At 33.3% G+C, this 22145-nt stretch overlaps 5 protein-coding genes across 9 annotated transcripts; 3 read left to right on the forward strand and 2 right to left on the reverse strand.

Annotated features, from left to right (window-relative positions):
* Window positions 1–344: 344 nt before the first annotated feature.
* On the forward strand, window positions 345–3520 carry LOC123315514. 2 transcript variants are annotated; one of them, XM_044901231.1, is made up of 8 exons: window positions 345–724; window positions 831–1071; window positions 1156–1302; window positions 1360–1560; window positions 1901–2260; window positions 2314–2676; window positions 2731–2842; window positions 3171–3520. In XM_044901231.1, the coding sequence occupies exons 2-8, from the start codon at window positions 940–942 to the stop codon at window positions 3470–3472; spliced, it is 1617 nt and encodes a 538-aa protein (XP_044757166.1). In that variant the 5' UTR covers window positions 345–724; window positions 831–939; the 3' UTR covers window positions 3473–3520. The 2 variants fall into 2 exon arrangements, with proteins under 2 accessions (XP_044757166.1, XP_044757167.1); XM_044901232.1 differs by having other exon boundaries at window positions 357–724; window positions 1360–1515.
* LOC123316005 lies at window positions 3510–8787 on the reverse strand. Its single transcript, XM_044901915.1, has 9 exons — window positions 7069–8787; window positions 5763–5948; window positions 5430–5708; window positions 5046–5370; window positions 4769–4968; window positions 4527–4716; window positions 4317–4466; window positions 4101–4265; window positions 3510–3765 (listed from the first exon to the last, which is right to left on the reverse strand). Exons 1-9 carry the CDS (start codon window positions 8695–8697, stop codon window positions 3614–3616), a joined length of 3276 nt encoding a protein of 1091 aa, XP_044757850.1. The 5' UTR covers window positions 8698–8787; the 3' UTR covers window positions 3510–3613.
* A 611-nt stretch (window positions 8788–9398) lies between these two features.
* On the forward strand, window positions 9399–10917 carry LOC123315470. Its single transcript, XM_044901166.1, has 3 exons — window positions 9399–9618; window positions 9924–10123; window positions 10177–10917. The coding sequence occupies exons 1-3, from the start codon at window positions 9477–9479 to the stop codon at window positions 10762–10764; spliced, it is 930 nt and encodes a 309-aa protein (XP_044757101.1). The 5' UTR covers window positions 9399–9476; the 3' UTR covers window positions 10765–10917.
* A 99-nt stretch (window positions 10918–11016) lies between these two features.
* LOC123315469 lies at window positions 11017–13087 on the reverse strand. 4 transcript variants are annotated; one of them, XM_044901165.1, is made up of 4 exons: window positions 12954–13087; window positions 12653–12857; window positions 12271–12599; window positions 11017–11511 (listed from the first exon to the last, which is right to left on the reverse strand). In XM_044901165.1, exons 2-4 carry the CDS (start codon window positions 12724–12726, stop codon window positions 11276–11278), a joined length of 639 nt encoding a protein of 212 aa, XP_044757100.1. In that variant the 5' UTR covers window positions 12727–12857; window positions 12954–13087; the 3' UTR covers window positions 11017–11275. The 4 variants fall into 4 exon arrangements, with proteins under 4 accessions (XP_044757100.1, XP_044757096.1, XP_044757097.1 ...); XM_044901161.1 differs by having other exon boundaries at window positions 11017–12599; XM_044901162.1 differs by having other exon boundaries at window positions 11017–12599; window positions 12653–12872; window positions 12954–13080.
* Window positions 13088–13393: 306 nt separating this feature from the next.
* LOC123315599 (kelch-like protein 6) lies at window positions 13394–18599 on the forward strand. The gene is made up of 7 exons (XM_044901354.1): window positions 13394–13652; window positions 13748–14429; window positions 15699–15897; window positions 16361–16482; window positions 16818–17045; window positions 17891–18270; window positions 18323–18599. Exons 1-6 carry the CDS (start codon window positions 13473–13475, stop codon window positions 18256–18258), a joined length of 1779 nt encoding a protein of 592 aa, XP_044757289.1. The 5' UTR covers window positions 13394–13472; the 3' UTR covers window positions 18259–18270; window positions 18323–18599.
* The last annotated feature ends 3546 nt before the right edge of the window (window positions 18600–22145 follow it).

Below are 22145 nucleotides of genomic sequence, written 5' to 3' on the forward strand. Positions count from 1 at the left end.
GTTAAAATGTTGTCACAAATGATCGCCTGTATAAAATATTTCCAGAATGGCCTATTCATCATACCGCCAAATCCAATGCGATTCGTGTAAATGTACTGTCACTTGTCAGTATGATGTTCACAATGTTGTGTAAATGTACTGTCACTTGTCAGTATGATGTTCACATTGTTGTGTAAATGTACTGTCACTTGTCAGTATGATGTTCACACGGTGTTGTGTAAATGTATTGTCACTTGTCAGTGTAAAGTTCACAATGACAAGTGACAGTACATTCAAAACGTCACAGTTAACAATTTTTAGACCTAAGATCAATAATTTTCATTGATCTGAGTTTAAGAGCCATTCATTGAGTTTAATATTTACAGCACAGAGGGGTGTCAGAATCTCAAGTATCAATTTTTAATCCGTGGGTGTCAGAAGTGTCAGAACATATTTGCCTGACATATGACAGAACTTATTTTGTCATTGTCAAAAATTGTAACAGTCTGTTATCAATGTTATCATAACATAAACAAAATTCAAGATTTGATGTGATGGTGATGGAACAACTATAACTATATTAAATAATTGTAAATGGAAAACGGAAAGAGTACCTGCTTGATATAAATTGGCCTTTTATATTACTATTATGTTCGTGTTGTCTTTTAACAGATATTCACAATAATAAAGTGCTGAATTTTCAATTCGGTTAAATCCAATGGTGGTAATCTTTATGAAAATTAGTGTAGGTATTCCGTAATTTCTTGGTAATTCCTGTCCTGAAGCCAAATGCAATGGATTTCCATTTTTTGAACAAAATATTGTGAATTGAATGGACATTGGATTTTCAGGTTGTGTTTTAACTGTTCCAACTCAGTATTTCATGTAATGGAAAGAATTTGATCGATATATATATAGAAAAAGATTTCTCAGTCACTGTTATCCTATAAGCACCAGATTATGTCCCAATCAGTGAGAGCAGCTTCTTCAAAAGCAAAGAGAAGTACTAAGGAAAGGGATAAACGCAAATCCCATACAGTAAATCAAGATAGTCATAATCTAAACATAATTGAAAGAACTTTGCCTATAAAAGTAAATATTTATTTCATGCTATTTTTAATTCATTTTAATTTTAAATTTTTGCAGTTTAAATGACATGACTGAATTATATTTCAGGATACTCATTCTAAAAGGTATGCTGGACTGTCCATTGAAAGTATAAAAGTAGCTGCTGAACATATTACATTTCCTGACTTACTTTCAGAAGAATCATGTGAAATATTAGCAGAAGATTTGAACTATAAGTTGAGGTATATAATTCATGTGAGTTTTTATTGCAAATCAGTAATTTCTCTGATATAATCCCATTCTGATTTGTAGCAAGCAGCTAATAGAGCATTTATATCAAATAGAAGTGGTATAAATAGGACAGATATCGAGGAAACATTTCAAGACTTACAAATAGAAAAAATTTATGGCGCTCCATCTGACCCATTATGGATTCCACTTGCTGATCAAAATTGTCTTTTCTTAGATGTAATATTAAATTGGTACTTTAAATTGAAGTATCCCAATTGTAATGTGTGTTTAAAAAAATATGTTCTCAAGTAGGCTATGAAATTTTAAGGTTGATATTCTGTGCTTGAATATGAGGCTTAACTATCACTATAACATTTTTGTTTTCTTACAGATCAGTTATAATTTTTTTTGAAAAGTTTTTATTTGGGAAATTATGCTAGATTGTTATAATATCGTTACACTCTTTGAATTACAGAATGTGGTGGTACAAGCTAAGAAATATGTTTAGACACTAAATATCAACCTTCACAATTCCATCATAGCCTACTTGATGACGAAATTTTTTGGATGCATATTATATCACTCTCAAATTCAGGAGATAATTTAACAAGACATATTTTAGGATCCTAAAGTGAATCTTATAGAAGTGGCAGAGGAAGAATTAGCATATTCTCAACCCTTCAGACCAGTGGTACATAAAAAATGGCTACCAGAAAGTAAAGAACCAAATAACTCCCTCAAAAATTATTTCAATGTTATATGTGAAGCTGTTGTTAGCAATGACATTGAGGTGAGAAAAATGGCCCTTCAAAATATTAGCGTCAATCCTAATATTGGTCCTATTATAAATTGGCTTTATAAATTTGGATACGTTCTCCTATCAAAGGATGTTACATATAATTCTTTAACATTTTACGCATTGGATTTAATCGAAACTTTGGAAATGAGTCCATTAGGAAACACAGAAGCTGATGAAAACCAGGTAAATTGTTATACTGCAAATTTTCAGTCTCATCAAAATTTCATTTTTTGCAGCTGAAATTACTTGTAAGACTTATTTTACAACGGTTATTGAAGTCCTATACGAATCCAGATGTACTAAAACCAATGTGTTGGGTACTAGCTATTTTATGTAGAAGATATCCGCTCAAAGAGTATGTTTTGGCAAAATTGAAACAAAAACTTCCAGAACTCTCTTTTCAATATAACTTATCATTTTTAATGATTGTCAATGCCCTGGGAATCGAAGCTATTATTGAGATTTTTCTGAAAAATTTCGACATTTTCTTTATTAGATTCAGTATTGAAGAGGACAAAAAGATGAATGGCTATGATGCAACTTCACCCAATTACAAAGAACTTTCTTTTGATTGGCAGCTTTATGGATACCCCATAATGGTAAATGGTGGTATAATTTATATTTAATAAAAAATTAAGTTCAATTATTTGCAGGAGATGTATTATATTCTTGTAAAGAATAATATCTATGAAAGCAAATTCAATAAGTTCCCAGAACTCGCAAATTTCAGTGTTCTTCTCAGCAAGCCACAACAGTCTGAACCAGGTAATTTTAATTAGGTTATCAGAATATTATACAGGGTGTTCATTAAGGAGATTCCATTACTGGCACTCCATATCTCAGAATGGATGCCTAATTGATGCCATCTTTCCTTACCAAATATTATGAAGATGAAGGCTCACCTCCTGCATCTTCAGTTAACATCCTTTATACTATTTCAACCAAAGCTGTTTTGAATATTACATGAATTTAAAAAAAAATCCAATTCTATTCTCAGTTCAGTCTCCTAAAACCCTGTGCCATTTACAAAAAATGGCATATTTTGGCAGATGACAAATAATCGACCCAATACTCTGATGCAATTTTTTTTCAGAAGAGAACAGAATGATCGATTTCATAAACATGAAAAAGCAGTTGATAAAAACTAGAAGGAAAATTGAGATTCAAAATAATCGTAGATTCCTTCCTTATGAGAGTGTTTTTGAAGTGCCAATTTATAGGACACGAATGAAACAAAAGATGGAAAATCATTACAAAACTAACTACCATATAGGTTGGAAAAAGCAGTCTCATGTTGTTATAGGAAAAACATCTCTTTTATTACCTGTGATGAAAAATAACAATTCATTCATTTCAAGATGTTATGATCACTCTTTGTCTTCATACAATTTATAAAACTCCAGTTTGAGATGGTTGAACAAATAAAAGATCGTTGGAATACCATATTTTCGATTTATTGAGATGAATATAGACATTTAATACTGGTGAAATGAGATATGAGATTTCATGTTTAATTTTATGGTAAAACCGAGCCACTTATTTCTCTGAAACCGATGTAGTCAATTTACTCAAGTCTGCAAAAATTTTTTCAAAACTTATTTGGTTCAATGAATCTGATGATCGAAAAGAAAAATTCATTTGGGGAATAGCAGGCTTTTTCATCATAGATTCCATAGAATTTGGATGATCTGTAAATTAAATTGTAAATTCAGATCAAAAATATCGATACTAGCTATGCCTGTCTACTTTGCAGGATGAATTTTCTTTGCTTAACTTCACTAATTTCATTTTATATAATTTCAAAGAGTTTAGATAACATCCAAAAAAATTAAATACTCAAAAATTATAGACACTCGACTTTTATTTATTAGTGTATAGTTGACAACAGTATCTGATCTAATGCAAGAATTTTAATGAAAATTTATTGTGCGATTAATCAACCATAATGTAAAGAAAAATTTTGAATATAATTTATTTTTCTTTGAAATGAACTTCTATAACTATATATTTTGAGATTTCTTACCATCATTGCAGTCTCCAAATGTTTGGTATAATTTTTTAGGTGTCCTATACATGATACTTCTATTTTGTAATATTTCCTTTCCTTTACACATTATTTGACTGAAAAGCATATTCTGAGTTTCATCTTCTTCATCTGACGTTGGGTCATGTTTTCTCCCTTCCACATCTTGAATTGAAGCATATCAATATATTTCAAGATTTTCATATAATATGTTACCATCATTTCTCACTTCATCCTGGTTCTTTAAAAGTACTAACAATTTTTCCACTTGTGATTGCAAAATTTTGCATCTTTTCAACAACCTACCATTTGATATAGAATTATTACCATCTAGTACATCAATCCCTGCTCCTATCTCTAAAGTAACTGAAAATAGGTATTCAATGAATATATTATGATGGCAGTTATTCAAATGTAACAACATACTTGCGTTACATTTTCTTATTCTTTCTTTGATTTGTTCATCCTTAATAGCTTCAACCCTTACAACTGTTAGTAAAAATTCAACCAGTACTTTACCAATATTGAAAATATTGTCAAAGACAGTTTCATCTTTATTTTTGTCACAGTCCTCAACGATCCTATGAATTTCAGAGGATATTTCATCATGGATAACCTAAACGAGTATTAATGAATATAGAAAGCAGAAATTAAATGTAACTTCTTACTCCACAAAATGCTAAGGGATCAATAATTTCATAAACTGATACTTTAAGTTTATTTGCTTCAGCTATCCAGTAATTCTTTAATATTAGGGCAGATATCCTCTGAGTCGTAGAACCGTTCCTCAATATCATTTGCATAGCAGGAACTAATTCATGCTCCAATGATTCTAAACTAGCCATACAATTTTTTATGTTGATTCCACCTGCAAAAAACACATTTCTTCAATTTGGATCATACAACTATGACTCAGATATAATACGGCAAATGTGTTTTGCTCACTTCTAATGTTTGAAGAGCAAAATACTGCAAATAGTCCGATTTGAAATATTCTATCTAGCTGTATATCAAAATCTGCTATAATAGATTTGAGTGCTTCTTGATCAAAATGTTTTTTACAATTAACCTCACAAAAATTGTGAATTTTTTCGAGAACTTTGCAATATCTGGCAAATACAAAGAGGCTGAGTTTAAGTACAGCTATATCCACCCTTCTTTCTAACAAGCATAATTTGTTGCTACAATCTTTTACAAAAAGAGAAATCATCGCTTTATTTGGTTCATTTTTATGCAGTTCATTCTCTAGGTCAGTTAGGCTATTCAACACCTACAAAAAATAAAAAATGGATGCAAGGCACATAATAAAGAAACTCTTTCTAGACTTACAGTTCGACAACTTCCTTTAATAATTGTACTGTCCCTGTCTAAGCATATCTGAGCGATGGACAAGGCATGGGCTAAAATTCCCTCGAATATATTCTTTGTGCTTTGCAACATAGTGTAAACGGTTTGTTTTTCAATATCAATCTCAGAAATATGATATAAAGCATTGTCCATCCATTTCAAAAATTGACCAAATTCATTTGATGTTTCATCGGATATCAATGTTTTTTCAACAAGATCCAAACAAAATTCCAGTCTATTAGAACCAATTTTTCTGCACTCCTACTTGAAATCATATAAGCCAAATATCATAACAGAAAGATCAAAAATACTTACATGTAACTCTAAATTGACTTGACCTTCCTCTCTTATTACTTTGGATAGGAATTCTAAGCAACTTATCACTTGATTAAAATTCAATACAATTGAAATTGTACTGTTGCAGTTGTGTTCTTGATAATCCCGAGTCTTTATAAACTCTGAAGTAAATTTTATTAAGGTTTCTACAGCAGAACATAATTCCTAAAACATTTTTACAACTATTATCAGGAATAGAAAAAAAATAACACAATTCATACTAAGAACAAGCAATTTGCAGTTGATATTGGAGACGCCAATAATTGCTTTACACGGGTGATGCATATTGTTTTTAATGTTTTTGAATTTTCCATAATTTGTATTTACAAAACAAACACAGACAACAAGTCCCTGCTAGAGAACACAAATACCAAAGATTCCTCTTTGCAAATACAGAGTAGTAGTACCAAAGAGTGACAACTCCCTTATTTGTTTACTCTCTAGTAGTACTACCCCTACTCAAGGAGATATCTCCTTGGTACTACCAAAGAGTAAAAGTTGTTACTCTTTGGTACTACCAAGCAAAGATTGGTTAGGTTAGACTATAATCTTTGGTACTATCCAGAAAGTTGGTCTCTGGTACTATCCAGAAAGCTGGTCTCTGGTACTATCCAGAAAGTTTGTCTCTGGTACTATCCTTGTTTATAGACCTTATATAAACAAGGGTACTATCTATGGAGGGTGGTACCACCAAAGATTAACCTCTTTGGTACCACAGAACACACCCATCGACTTGACCACTTTACTTACTTTATGGGTGGTACTATCACAGTATAGATACCAGTGTCTGTACTGGTACCACATAACACTAATATGTGGGTGGTACCATCAAGATTTGTCTTTGCTCGATTTACCGAAAGTATGACGTCAAGAACGGCCAATCAGTAGCGCCAACTATATATACCTTCGAATTCGTACAAAACGAAGCTATTTCTTGCAGATTGTGTTGTCAGCACTGTCGTACATTAATTAATATGCGTGACAACAACTGAAAACTAGAAAACTGAATAAACCGAAATGAACAACAAAATTCTTTATTCACATTATAGATAATATCTTAAAATTCGAAATGTTTAAGATGTACAGAGGTGTGAAACTTGCATTAAAATGAAATCGTACAAGATAAATAAAGGATATTTTAATAATTTTTTATCTCAAGGTAGAGCAGTGAAATTAATGAGAAAATTCGCTTGTTCATAAAAGTCATTCTCAGTTCATGAAACTTTTACTGCTTTCATACTGGACTTCATGGATAAAAATAAAACTATTCTAATGAAAGAGTTCATGAAACTCTACTTGGTGTAATACGTCTGGGTTTCTTAACAATATTCAAATCTAATCTTTCTAATTTAACATATGGAGATTCAACATTTGTTTCAGCCAGAGTGCTGCTCTTCAAATTTGTTGAAGAATTCTCTTCCACCTTTGACGCAGTGAATTCAGGTTCTATTTTTTCGCAGTTAATATCAATTTTAGTTTTTTTGGCACTGGGTTCTTCTATTTCTGTTGGTTCAGGATCTGGGTTATTTTTATTCTGATCATTAGTATCTTCATTCACCTTCTTTTGGTCATTTGCTTTCTTGAAAAAAGATAATATAGATTTATTTTTTTCTGGAACTGATTGTCTTTTCACACGTCTTGGAGTGAGAACTTTAACTACTGGTTTATCCTGAACTTCTTTCACTTTTGCCACCTGAACTTCTGGAGTTTTGGTAGTATTCACTTTATCCTCCAATATTGACATATTCAATGTACTATCTTCAGTTTCACTTTCCTCCTTAACATACTGAACTCCCAATTCTTCAGGTTCAAAAGTTATCAAAGTGCAGAACCCATCTGTTGATGATGCTATTAGAAGTAATCCATCACTTGACCATGTCAAATCAGTCAGCCTTGTATAGTGAATGTTATTAAACCTGGCAAATGGAGCTTTTTGTTGAGTATCATATAAAATTATATCATGATCTGTTCCTATTGCAAAAAGGATTCTATATGGCAAATTGATATAAGGTTCAGGTCCATCTTCTCTTAATTCAAAATAAATTGGACAACATCTCACTACTGTACTACACTGTTTCACCGTTGGTAAAATAGCTGCAGGAAGATTTGTCTCCACTGCAAAAATATAGGTACAATTGATAGATTTACCCTCATCAGGAACAATAAGCCCTGAAGGTACAATCAGTATTGAACCATCAGGTGAAAAAGATAATCTTCTGAAAAATGATTTGAAAGTATCATCGTGGAAATATTTAACTTCTTTTTCATATAAATTATGTTCTGGAGATACTGGTAAGGTACCTTTGGATATTCTAGCTTTGATATGTTTACCATTCGTATCAAATATTCTACATACTCTATCAGTACTTATTGTTGCAATGTATTGACTTTTTGGATCCCATGCTACTCCTTGAACGAAACCTTTATGATCGGTCATTATCTGCTCACTCTTGCCTTTCTGCATATCCCACAATATTGCTGTATTATCTATAGAGCCTGACAATAATTTCAGACTATTCGGTGACCAGCACAAATCATAAATATCTTCCTTGTGGCCTCTTAGAATTTTTAAAACAATCCATACTTCTTTATCATTAGATTCATCATCTAATGAAGGGATATTATCGGTTTTCATGTGCCAAATGATAATATTGGCATCGTCATCAGCAGAAGCCAAATATGTTCCAGAAGGAGACCATCTAACAACGTTTACTGATCTTTGATGTCTCTTCAAATCTGATATTACTTCTTGTTTGAGTGCCCCATTTTCTTCTATATTTACCACCCATATCAATACATGAGAATCTCCACCACCAGTAGCTAACTTATAGGATGAGTTAACATCCGGATGCAAATCTACACTGAGTACAGGTTCTCTGTTATGCCAGGAAATTTCAGGAATTGTACATTTCATCTTGAAATTTAACAAATAAACAAAAATAAACCTGACAATTTAACCTAACTTTCAAATATCACATCATAATGCGTTTCCCGCCAAAATTTCTAAGCCATAGAACACCAGGTAACATAGAACACCAGGAGAGAATAAATGTCAAATGTGTTCTGTGAGATTATGATAAATCCAGAGATCAACCTCTTTTTTTTGAAATAGCAAATCAATCATCTCACAACTGTAAATAAAGGAGAAACTTCACACAACAGTGAATCGTAGTAAATACCAAAGACTACAAAATTCAAATTTCAGAATCAAGGTTCTTTCTTGAATGGCACTTTTATAAGCATTGAATTTCTCTTAGATTTTTAAGCCAGTCCTAAAAACTGCTAAAAGATAAAAAATAAAGATACCTCAGAATTCTTTATCGAACCTATTGCAACCAACCTATGGAGAGATAAACCATTATTATATCTCTTATATCATGCGATGAACAAACCGTAAAACCAAGACTTATAACTTAAATCAAAGCTTAAATCGTTTTCAAGGGAGTAAAAAAGAAGCATTCAAATGCTTTTTATAGCTTCTCTTTCGTTCAAATTAAGACAAGGAGACTAGAGACTAGACTATTTAGAGAATTGAGTGTGAATCTGGCTCTTATATAGAATTAACACACTGATGCCAGCATTGAATAATATTTTTTTCCGCTAATTAGGAAGATTCCTTTGGAATTCGTTTCAAAATTTGAAAATCAAAATGTCAATAACAAACAAAAATTTCAATTTTACTGTAAAGAGAAAATGAATAGCTTGAATATAGGGTGGTGGAACTCCACAAAACTACATACTTTCAAAATATATAATCTAGAGGAAAATGATGTTGTTGAAACAGCCAAGTTGAAAATTATGAAAATGTTACATATAAGTGATGAAGAAAAATTAGGTGAGAATATTTGTCCAATAATTCCAAAAATATTAATTAGCTAAGCCTCATAAACAAAAAAACTTTATAGGTACCTCTCCACATTGTTTAATGGATATCTTGATAATGTTGTAATATTATTATGAATTATTTTATTTCATTCTTGAGAAAAGTATTCGAAAATACAGAAACTAGATATGTAACCATTCCTGTGTATAAGGAAACATGTGAAGAGTAGAAGATTATGTCTGCTTTTTTTTCTTACCGTTTTCAATCTCAAGTTCCAATTCCCTTGAAGATCGATAAAGTAAGGTTTCTTTCCACAGAATTGATTTATCGTGGAGTTATTATGAAAAACTTTGAAAAAATTTCCAATTATATAAAAGACAATAAGTCACTAATTTTCATGATAAAAATGGAAGACATACATACTAGGACTGAAAATTACCCAAAAAAAGATTTGCAGAAAATATTCGAAAAATACAATGAGGCTTATTTGCAGCCTGGATTCAAAGAAATCATACTGGTAACCGATTTCCATGATTAATTTTCAATAAATACATTCCAAACTAATTTCAGAGAGTCATTAAACGAGAAACGATAACTGATCTTTTGGATGCTATTCCTGAACTCTCTGAAGATTTAGTTGCATTGTCAATTATCAAGGATATAAGTCTTTTTGAAACAATCCTGAAACCCAGTGTAATGAAAGATCAGCTGAAGAAGCATCCAACGTTGCTTATGTCTGTGGATTATTTGATTCGCGAAGTAATAAAAAACACGAACGGAAGATTACGTTCTTCGGTTCATCTAACAGATGAAGATTATTCTGAATCTGATGATATAGAAATTGATTTCGATACACCCAATGTATCTGGCTTCAATCATAATAATATACCATTATTTTCCTTTTCGGATGATGGTGGTATTGTAGGAACGTTAATCCATAGTAACATTTTTGAAGATGTGCTTATGGACGTTTTAGACGATCAAAGAGACGAAGGTGGACAAGCCCTAGAGAACAATCCATCCAGTCTGTCGACTCAGCTTCATCAAATGCATGAATTGGGGCTATTTGACGATTTACTCAATTTCAGAGCTCTTCAAATAGCAGGAGGAAACGTGCAACACGCGGTAGATTTAATTTTGAATAGAATTATTGAATAAGAAATCGGCTCAATTAATTCATGTTTGTTAACTATGGAAGAGCATCCTCCATATCGTTAACCAACCTGATGTAACAAATTGAATTCAACCCAAGAGATGAGGCTCCTAATTCTTCATTTTTCTACCTAACCTAATGTAACCGACTGAACCCAATTCAAACATTGAACCAAAGAAAGTTTTTTCTTTAGTTCAATGAATTCAAATGACGTGGCTTTTCTATTTCTTCATTTTATCAATTTCAATGTAGTGACATTAGATTATTCAACTCGTTTATTTTTTATAAAAGTACAAAATGCAAGGAACATCAATTTAATTATACCTTATTCTAGAGAATAACAGAATAAGTTTTTCAATCTTAGCATCACATTGTAATATTCCAAATGAACTGAAGGAGCTTAGCTTCATCTTATGTGTGTATTAATTTTTTTCACATTTTGCTATCAAAAATATGTCTCCAGCCATTTCTGCTGAATCGATTGAAAAGCTTTAACTGAAATTCGGTCAGTCTTTTTCAATAAAGTGGACAGTCAAAAGTAAGTATAGTTTTCAATTTATCAGGTAAATTCAAATAATGTTTCACAACACTTATATATTTACCAGCATTCACAATTTTGTACTTCATACAAATGAAATCCCTTGACCGATTTCTTGCTAATTCTAATAGAGGCGGAACTGTTCTTTCAGAACAATCTTCATCAGTACTTGGTAGATTTCCGCTTTCCAGACATTTTCTCAAGGCTCCGGTAACTGTGAAAAATTTTTCGAAATCTTCAAAATCTGGCGAAGTAGTTGATCCCTTGCTATTAAAAAAACTATGCAAAATAGATGCCAGTGGTTTTTGAAAACAGAATTGAATTAGGCCGAAGGATCTATAATAATATTTTTTATCCAACCCAATTATTTCCATGTGCCTTAATAGTTTATATGTAGGAGACTCCCATCCTAGATAAAAATATAATACCCTATCCATTACCTCAAAATTCATTCTACAACCATGACTTAATAATATACATATTAAATCATAATATTTGGATTCAGGAATGTTTCTACGACAATACTGATCAACTAAAAAGGGAATGAGTATTGTGTCGTGTCTTTCTAAAATACAACCAATTCTAGGATCTTCAATAATTATACGAAGATATCCTTGCCATAAATTATTAGATGGACTTTTAGACTTCAAAGCAGCAAGTAAAACAGATTCATAACAGTCTTCTTCCCATTCATCATAGTCGAATTTTTTCCAAAACAGTTGAAAATAATCAAGTGGTACAGGGTTCCTCAATATGAAATAAAAAGTTTTTTGGAAGTCCACATGCACACCACAATTCAAAAGGTGAGGAATTAAAAAGTGACTGTGTTTTATTGCAACAAACAGAAGGCTTGCTTTTAAAAAACAAACATTTAAATTTGGCTCATATTTAAGAAGTAATAATTGAATATCTGGATTACTTCCAGTACATATAGCATATATTAGATGAGAAGAAAACCTTGAACGAAACCTACTGCAACCATAGTACAATAGCATAGCACATAATTCATAGTTGTTGGTTGATATTGCAATTTCCAAAGGAGTCATCTGATTCCTATCGGGATTATCTAAAGGTGCACCTGATTTTATCAATGCTTCAACATATCTTGAGTCATTCATTTTAACCGCATCATTTAATATAGTATAGTTTGAATGTTTTTCCATGAGCAGACTTTTCCTCTTTACTTCCATTAAATATTCATCATCGCTGTTTAAATTGTTATAAAGAAATCTTTTCATTCTCTCCTTTATAGGTATTGATGCTTTTGGAGAATAATTGGCCATGTCATTAAAAAAAATCCTCCTGAAAAACAATCATTTTCAACAAATCGCAGACAATATCAAATTAACTTTTACTTCTGCTGGGTTATCGCTGTATCCAAGATATCCAATGATTCTTGGATTCTTTCTTCTTCGTCAAGGTCCAACATGTTACTAGCTACTAGCAGAGTTTTTCTCTGCTACTAGGTTCAATAATTGCTTCACCTCAGTTCAGAATGTAGGCTTTAATTTCTTGTCCTTTATTCAAGAAAATCAATGATGAATATACATCTCGAGTTCCCTTGAGGAAAACATTCTAATTAATTATGTTATTAATTTGGTAAGTATTTTTTGGAAGAATCGTGGTAGCTCAGTGAAAAAAATCGTAGGTACTCACCTAGTTTACGAAAATGATAATCAAATTAATTTATCTGCAGAGTGCATTATTCATATTAGTTTACAGTCATTTATAAATAAAAAAATAATAAAAATTATAAAAATGCAAAGCTAACAAGACAAGTTGACAAAAGACAAAAAAACACGACCATAGAGATCCTGCCTTTCTTCTTTTGATTACAAGCGTTACAAGCAAAGATTATAGAGTATATCTATAGCAGAGATATATCTATATCTATATTCTATATTCTATATCTCTGATCTATAGTCTATAATCTTTGGTTACAAGGAAAGGGGAAACAAGAGCGTTGACCGTTGACTCCGGCTTTAAAAGAAGAAGATGGCAAGTTTTATGATATGTCAAACTGAAGAGGTTAGATATTCAAAATTTGTTTACATTTCTAGATGCTTTTTGGAGCAGGCCTTTTTGTCTATGGCCTTTTTTTGATATTTTTTTTATCCAAGTGAATGTGGTTATTGTGGTTGTGTATAATACTTTCGTGTTTTAATCGTAAAAAAGATGAGTTCTGAACCTATGTCCCAAAAACTATGTTCTAACCCCGAGGATACAATAACACTTCTGGTTGAGGATCGAAAAATATTATGTTCCAAAGTAACACTGAAGTTACATAGTCATTATTTTCATGCAATGTTTACCAGGAATTTCAAAGAAAGTAACGAGAAAACTATTACTCTTAAGGTAATTTCCTTAGCTTAGATATTGCTTATAAGCAATATCAATTTTAGAGATATTTCAAAAGTCCATTCAAATTTAGAGTAAATTATCATTTGTAGGAAGTTGATGGGGAAACAATGGAAGAATTGCTGCGATTGTTGGTAGACAAAGTATATTTGAATAAAATATCTGACATTACCAAAGTTATAACTTTGAGTGATATGTTTCTTTTTGACAAATTAAAGGAGGAATTAGCCAAAGAAGCAATTAGGACTCTTTCAAAAAATAACTGCCTTCAAATATGGATGGAACTGAAATCAATTTCAGCTTTTCCATTAATATGGAAAGCAAAGAGCATCAGTTTGACAAACTTCAATTATCAAAGGCATCATGGTTTAATCAATAATCTAGAGTTATCTCAACTTATGAGTTATTTAAGTCATATTAATCTGCAGACTTACAAAGAAATACATGTATTTAATTCTGTGTTAGAGTGGATTTATTCAAATCATCAAAGTGTAGATGAGGTACCTTTTCAAGAAATTTTAGGATCTGTTTTAAATTTCAAAGATATATCAGTACCAGAACTTAAAAAAATCAAGTGTCATGATGAAATATTAAGGTACCCAAATATTGGTAAAATTCTGGAATATGTTATCGATTTTAAGTGTGGTAAAAATGTGGCTATGGACAATAAAAATTCTCAGATAGCTTTCTCCTGGCTTACCCCTCGAGGAAGATATCTACCTAATTACCTGTGTGTTCTGAATCTTAAACACAAATTTGAGATATTTTATCAAGGTAAGCATTATTATACAACTGACTTCCAACATTAAAAAGACTAATATTAAAAAAAAACCCGACTAAGCCTGTTTCACCATACATGTCTGGGTAGTATTATCAAATTACTGTTGTTTAGTAGATTATATGAGGGTAACTGGAAGGATATTGAAAACAGGTTGCTATATTGGAGAACAAATATTGTAATGAAAATAGTCTTAAGTTCGTTTAATCTAATTTATTTACACTATTACTGAATTATTCACACCACTTCTACTTGTTGGTCGCTCACCGCTATCGTGTACTGTTACTGTACTGATTAGCTGTTTCAGCGAATCGCGTATTTCTATTCCCACAGCAGATACAACCTGTTGTCTCTGTCCCAGAAAGTTCTTTCGGGAGCTTTTCCCGAATGCGACCCGCGCGTCACTGCGCGATCGCAGCGACAGGTCCGGCCTAGGATCCTTATACATTGTCCCCATTTTAAAGACATTTGGTCACGAAATCATAGGACGGTTTATCTCAGAAACGCTACTTGGTAACCAGGTAAATGGCCTTTGCTCAACTGTAGCACCTTTCGAACCTCTGGATTCTGCTCCCGCATTGCTGGGAGTTGACCGAATTTCTTGGAGAACCCTATGGACAGCAATACCTCTGGATATTTGAAGATCTGCTGCACAATTAGCAAACACACTGAAAACGTTTCTTGCCTCCTCCCTAGTTACCCCATGCACAATCTTCTGCCCTTTTGAATACAGGGACCACCACTTATGGAATGTAATCTCCTCTTTCGGTGGTTAGAGGGTGCGAACTTGGTCGGGATTTCCAGCGTAAGGCGCACTTTCTGCAGAGTCTTTTTCACTCCCATATCTTCTCTTGAGCACTTATTAGTATGCCATATATATTTTATTTACGAGCATCGGGATCAGTCTGTCGGGTAAAAGAAATACCTAGAAACAGCCTCTAGCAGCGGCCAACTTAACGACTTTGGCGTCATCGGAATTTAGATTCGGCCGCAAAATCCGCACTAGTGCGGGAAAAGTCACTTTCGCCAACAGCCTAGGATAAATTCATTTTCGAAATTGTAACGATTGAGGGAAAGTAGATAAAAATGCCCGGGTGTGGAAAAAAAAAGATTTCCACCGTTTTTGACCCTCTGATGGGAATCAATAAATTTGGACTTCATTTTACTTGTCTGTTTTACACCGTCTAAATTTCGATGTGTATTACATTTACGACATGTGATTTGTATTGGCACATGATTATGATCTGAATAGTTCAGCATTTCAGGTCGTCGTAAAGATTCTTATATGAAGAAAGTCGCCACTATACCTAGTAGTATACAGCAATTGGTTGGCTTTGAGATTCAAGTTCATAAAACGAAGATTTATATTTTTGGCGGAGAGTATGTGATGGGAAGCGGAGCATGGAATGATCGAATGTATAAATTCGATTTGGAGGAACAGAAATTGATCGATACAAAATATAGGTGAGGATTGATTTTTTTCAGACAATATTTCGATCTTTACACTTTCCTACAAAACCGCAAAGTTTCTTGTTAAGTTTGATTGGGATTGTCTAACCCTTTCATACAGGGTATGGCCTATTAGACACGTTTATTTTATGCATTTTATAATACCTATCGCTAATAGTTTTCGAGTTATCCACCGTTTTTTGAAGGAAATCGCTGATGAAGCCTTGAAAGAAACTGTTTATTTCTCAAGACTACAATTTTAAAGTCCTTCAATTTCAAGCTTTCTCTAGTTTCATTTTTAGTAGGACAAAGGGAAGCTTCAAAATAAAAGGGAACTTAAATTTGATCATGAAACTTACTTTTAGTTTTGTGTTGAAATATCGGAAATTGGAAAAGTCCTAAAGGTTTGCAATGATACTCCTAAATTTGCACCGTTTTTTCCGAGAATCCTTATCACTAATGGAAGAATTCTTTGCAGCTCTGCAATCAAGAGAAGACATTTCAAATCTTGTTTGATTGGAGATATCCTTTATGTTATTGGAGGTACTGGACCATATAGAATCAAAGAAAATAGTATGTTGTTCTTCAACTTTAAAACAGGTTCGTCTATCTCATTTTGGATAAGTTCATTGTCATATTGACCGATGTTATTGCGTGCGGACATTCGAAGGAATCAATTTTTGTTCAATCTATCGATAAAACTTTGAAATTCTGATCCTTTCAAACGACACCATCACTTTTATATTTCGAAAAGACACATCCATAATCCATTTATCCCGTTCAATAATAATAATTGTTTCCATAAAATAAATTGTAACTTTGTCTTCTTGAACAATCGAAATTAATTCAGATACATAACATCCATACGTAATATCCGAAAATTTTTCTTACACGTGTTATTTTCGATAATTTCCCCAACGATATTTTGATTTCAGGAAAATGGGGACCACGAAAAATCCATCTTCCTTGTCAATATTTACAATCGAAATGTTGTAATTTCAACGAGTGTCTTTTCATCTTAGATTTTGATGGGAAGTGTGGCTATTTTTTTCGTAATGAAAATGGACAAGAGTGGCGTAGAGTGAAGATTTGCGAGACAGTACAATTAGAGGAATATGCTCTTTTATCAATGTTCTCCTACAGAGGGAACTTATTTTTGAAAGGTGAGGACCATAGTGTTGTTTTATTCATAATGAGGTGGATATCTGCTGTGGAAACGTTCGGCTCTGCCGATTGTGGCATGATTTATGAGGTTGAAATCAAACAATTCCATCTACGTATAAATAAGTTTCTGAGATGATCTGGCTCGAAATCGGTAAGCGCATGGTTAAACAACAAGATTCGTTAACCGATTTGCATGTCAAACTCGCTAACTATGTCTTCTAGGCAGTTGAAATGAATGTGGATAAAGGAAGGACTCGTTCTAGAACGTCATCGGAGATCTTTACGCGATTCTCCAAATAATTCAATTGTTTTGACTAGTCACAGTGTCAACTGTCAGTCAGATGACTCCGAATAAGGAGACTGCTGTTTCAATCTGGGAATTTTTCATTACATTTTCGCCATTATATAAAGACCCAGTGGCGGTTTGTTATAGTAAGCAGCACAGAACACGACTATACGAATATAAGCAGGGTCGGCAATGCCGACCCAAGAAATAGGGACCGAACGTTATGAACTTCCTCTTCAATTGTTACTGCCCATTATATTGATGTAGTATTGTGGGTTCAATACACAGGGTAGGCAGAATGTCATTTGCCGTACTTGGGGTATGCTACTGATAGATCATCGGCGTTACCCGATTGGCATAGCTGAATCCGTTTTGACAAACCTTCGATATTTCGTTGTTTTGTTTCACTTGAAAATGGACGATGGAAAAGTCTTAATGAATATCTATGTGTTGTCACTATAAAGAGTACCTAATCCGTTGCCTAATCGAAATTCTTTTTAGAAATTTATGATTGTTCACTCTGAATCGAAATTACAGACAGATTTACACCTTTTGCAGGAAGAAAGTTGGTTGAACTCGAACTTATTGATGGTGTCTTGATACCGAAAAAAGTGGATGAATTACCGAACAACTCTTATGGTACCTTGATTGAAACAATATGCAGTCATAACATCGTTTACTCTCTATATGTGGATGTACTCGAATCAGATATAGTGAGGATGGAATACTTGAATTTAGATAATATGGAATCAAAGTTCTTCAAAAGAATTGGGCTGTTCCATGAATGCAATAAGAGCAAAAGCTTCTATCTGTCCGAATTCTATGGGGCTAATCTCACACATAACTCTGAATCAAAGGTTAAATTGTTTATGCTCCATCATCATAAACTTGTCGAAGATGAGGACATTTTAGTCGACAATAACTGAAAAACATTCTGAGTATGCTCCCTTTATATCGATATTGAACTCGGTCTTATTATCTTTTTTTTAGCGAAACATTTGTTGAATATCATCTTCAGTTTTCCCACCATCATAAGGAACGAAAAGATATTTTCATGTCTTCGAACCTCAAGAAGTTGAAGCTCTACTGAATATTGAATGATCAAAGCTATCACATTCAAGCGTCGTTCATATAATTTTCATAGTGATTTTTATTATGTGATTGGGAATTCTATTGATTGAATTAAATTATAGTTTTTAATGATATTTTGTGATATTGACAATTTGAAACTTGATAAATGCCAAATAAATTTATATTTTATGGACAATTACTGGTTTTTTTGTTGTTCCTAGACATGCATTATAAATCTCTCGATTTTACTTGTAAACTTCTCGACTTTTTGGCAAAGTTGCCAATATTTATGTCATGTTACAAGTGGTTTTCGAAGGTGAGTCTCTTTTTCAACAGAAGAAAGGACTAATGACATTAATAACTTCACCAAAAATCTCCTATATAAAATATTCAAGATGGTGGAGTTATCCTCCACCCAAGTCCAATGCGATTTTAAGTACGGAACTGGAAGGCGACGAGCGCCGGCCGCAGGAAAAGAGAGATGACTATCCTCACAGCCGTCTATAGAGACTATAGAAGGCTGTGACTAATCTAACCTCAGCAAATGTGACAAGTCGGCATTTCACAGCTGTCAGTCCATAAAGTCCCAGAAATTCGGGTAAACATAAGTCATAACGGGATAAAATTCAAATTACAAACGATTCAGGGTCGTATTAGGATCTATTTTTCAATGGTTTTTTCGAATTATTCATTTTGAAAGTTTTGTATAGGGAATTTTTCATTAAATGGTTTATTTTGAACAGATCTACCTTCTGTTGAAAACAAAAAATTTTAAAAACACCACATATTACTATATGTGGTGTTTTTAAAATTTTTTGTGAAGAATATCTATACTTAGATATTCTTCACTATCACCAAAAATGTGGTGAATAATTACCCAAATTGAAATAAAGGACGATCACAGTGATGTAATAATCCTTTCACCAATTTACGCAAGCAACGGGTGATTTTATTAGTTAAAATAACGGATATTATGTAATATAAATACATATGACCAGTTATTCTAGATAACAAAAATCTAACTCCATTGGAATTCGATTTGAGATGCAACTCGCATCAGAATTCGTTCCTTCACTGTGTGCAGTGAAGTGAGATAAACATTACCTATTTCAATCTTTCAATGAGAGAGGACACCCTGAGTACCTAATATATGAGGATATAAGGGAAATAGTTGAACCAATCGATTCTTTTTCGAAAAAAAATGTTTTCAAAGTTTGTTGGCTCATTTATGAAGTTTGAATCTGTCAGTTGTCAGATTAGGACAATAAGAAAATGAAATAATGCTGTTTGAATATAGTGTTCTTCATGTTACGCTGAATAAAGTGGTTAAAACAATATAGGAACTGCGTTTGGTTTTTCCAATATAACAATAAAAAGACATTTGCAATCATGATTCGCAGCTTTTTCTGATAGAACCACGTAGCAACACTTATACTAGGGGAAATGAAGACGATATTCTGGTTCTGATTCACCCATAATAGATCCGCAAACAGTCCTTTCACCAACGCCAAACATGACGGAACCGGAAACTCGCGATTGAATGAAGAACGCTGTGAAAAAAACCTACTCTTCTTCTATTTAACAACTACCTCCTTGTCAATCACAGAAATTTGCCCGGTGTGAGAACTTGTTCAGTATGAAATGCATGGGAAATCTTGGGTATAACAGATGTCGTGTTTTGAGATGATTTTGTTCGAAAAAATGTCCCATTATTTTATTTTTCTAATTAATGAGTTCCCATTGAACAAACTCCGTATTCCAATTATTATTTTCTATAGAATCATTTCTATTTTTTTAATCTAGAGAACCTTCACTTCTTACTGGAAATTGAAAGAGAGGGATGCGATCCTAAAGCAGTTGCTATGACGCGCTGAACTGACCCGAGGTAGGTGACAATGGATCAAAACTGAGAATTACATGCATGGCCCCACAGCTTTAAAGTCGACATTTGCGCACGTTCGTCGATCTACCACAGCCATCTTCATTACTATGTTTGAAAAAATAAGGGTTCTATCTTCGACATTTGTATGACAGTTTTAACACAAAAAGAAATAGTCAAGTGTGCCTCTGTCGACTCTGACACATTATATCACATTGTTCCTTCGTTTCTGTTAGTTAGAATGGACAAATATGAATACTTTTCTTTGCATCAGTAATGAAAAGTAATGTTTAGTAATGAAAAGGTTTGTCCCTCCTTTATAGTTTAGTTTATAATTTGTTAAGGGGGTACATTTCACTTCGACCTTAAGGTCTATTGTGTCCCCCATCAGAGCTGTTCTCACAACTGCGCCTTTTTCCTTCCTTTGGTGAATATTGTTCTTTACACGGTCGAAAAGTGCCTTTTCCGCACGCAAAAACCCACCTCCGCCTCGGGTCGTGCGGAAAAGTGACGTTTGGCGCACCTATGAGGAAAATAACCATTTCCTTATTGGCTGCGTTTCAGTCCATAATTTCCTGACTTGAAGACGTCTGATGTATGATACTGACAGCTGGAAAAACGTGAAAAAATCGTCTAGACTGATTCGCTGCCTGAAACATGATAATTTTCAGGGCGTCTCCTGGGCATGAACAAACTTTTACATACCTGGCCAGTTAATTGAGGTAAAACATGAGATCAAGGTCGGTTAATTAATTATATAACGATACGTGAGATGGTACTGGTGCTGCATGAAAGTTGTCCCGGAGGAAAGAACGAAAATGCTGACCTACTGAGACCGCAGTGATCATCTGAAACCTCATGATTACAGGACTGGTGTTATTATATAGAGGAGAAAGTGCTCAAAACCGAGAATATCACAACTGACCGTTCTTTTTAAAGGCGACGGTGCGCGATGCCAATTATCCACTCTTCGTCTGAGTACGGGAAGACATCTTTTGCGAGAAGAAAGGTCACATGTAAATTGACATTAAGAGGAAAACACCGTGTTGCATTACTGCGTGTGGTTTTTTCCTTATATATTTGAGCTACCATCACCATCACCAGGAAAAGTGTTTGTATAAATGGTAGAGAGATCGATAGAATTCGTAGTTGGTAAATGCGGCTTCTTTTTGGGAGACTTAAGAGTCGCGTATCTTCCAGGAAAATTATCGTAGATCTGAATGTGATACATATTCTGAAACTGCAACTCTTCTTGTAATAAATGTGGGAATTTCATCCATTTCGGCAAAACCGTTCGGTCTCGAGGAAATTTCAATTGACCCCATCTTTTTGGGAATTTTTCGAAAATTATCTTTAGAGTAATTTATCTTCCAGAAAAATTATCGTAGATCTGAAGGTGATACATATTCTTAAAAAGTCACTCTTCTAGTAACAAATCTGAGAATTTCATACACAACGACGCAACCGTTCGATCTTGAGGAAGTTTTAACTGAACCCAACTTTTCGGGAATTTTTCGAAGGTCATCTTTAGAGTAATTTATCTTCCAGGAAAATTATCGTAGATCTAAACGTGAAATATATTCTGAAAGAGCAATTCTTCTAGTAACAAATCTGAGAATTTCATCCTTTTTGGCACAACCGTTCGATCTTGAGGAAGTTTCAATTGACCCCATCTTTTTGGGAATTTTAGAAGGTCATCTTTAAAGTAATTTATCTTCCAGAAAACTTATCGTAGATCCAAACGTGATACATATTCTGAAAGAGCAACTCTTCTAGTAACAAATCTGAGAATTTCATACATTTCGGCACAACCGTTCGATCTTGAGGAAGTTTCAATTTACCCCATCTTTTTGGGCATTTTCG

Source organism: Coccinella septempunctata, chromosome 6 (genome assembly GCF_907165205.1).
Source record: "Coccinella septempunctata chromosome 6, icCocSept1.1, whole genome shotgun sequence".
In the NCBI taxonomy this organism is placed as follows: Eukaryota; Metazoa; Arthropoda; class Insecta; order Coleoptera; family Coccinellidae; genus Coccinella; species Coccinella septempunctata.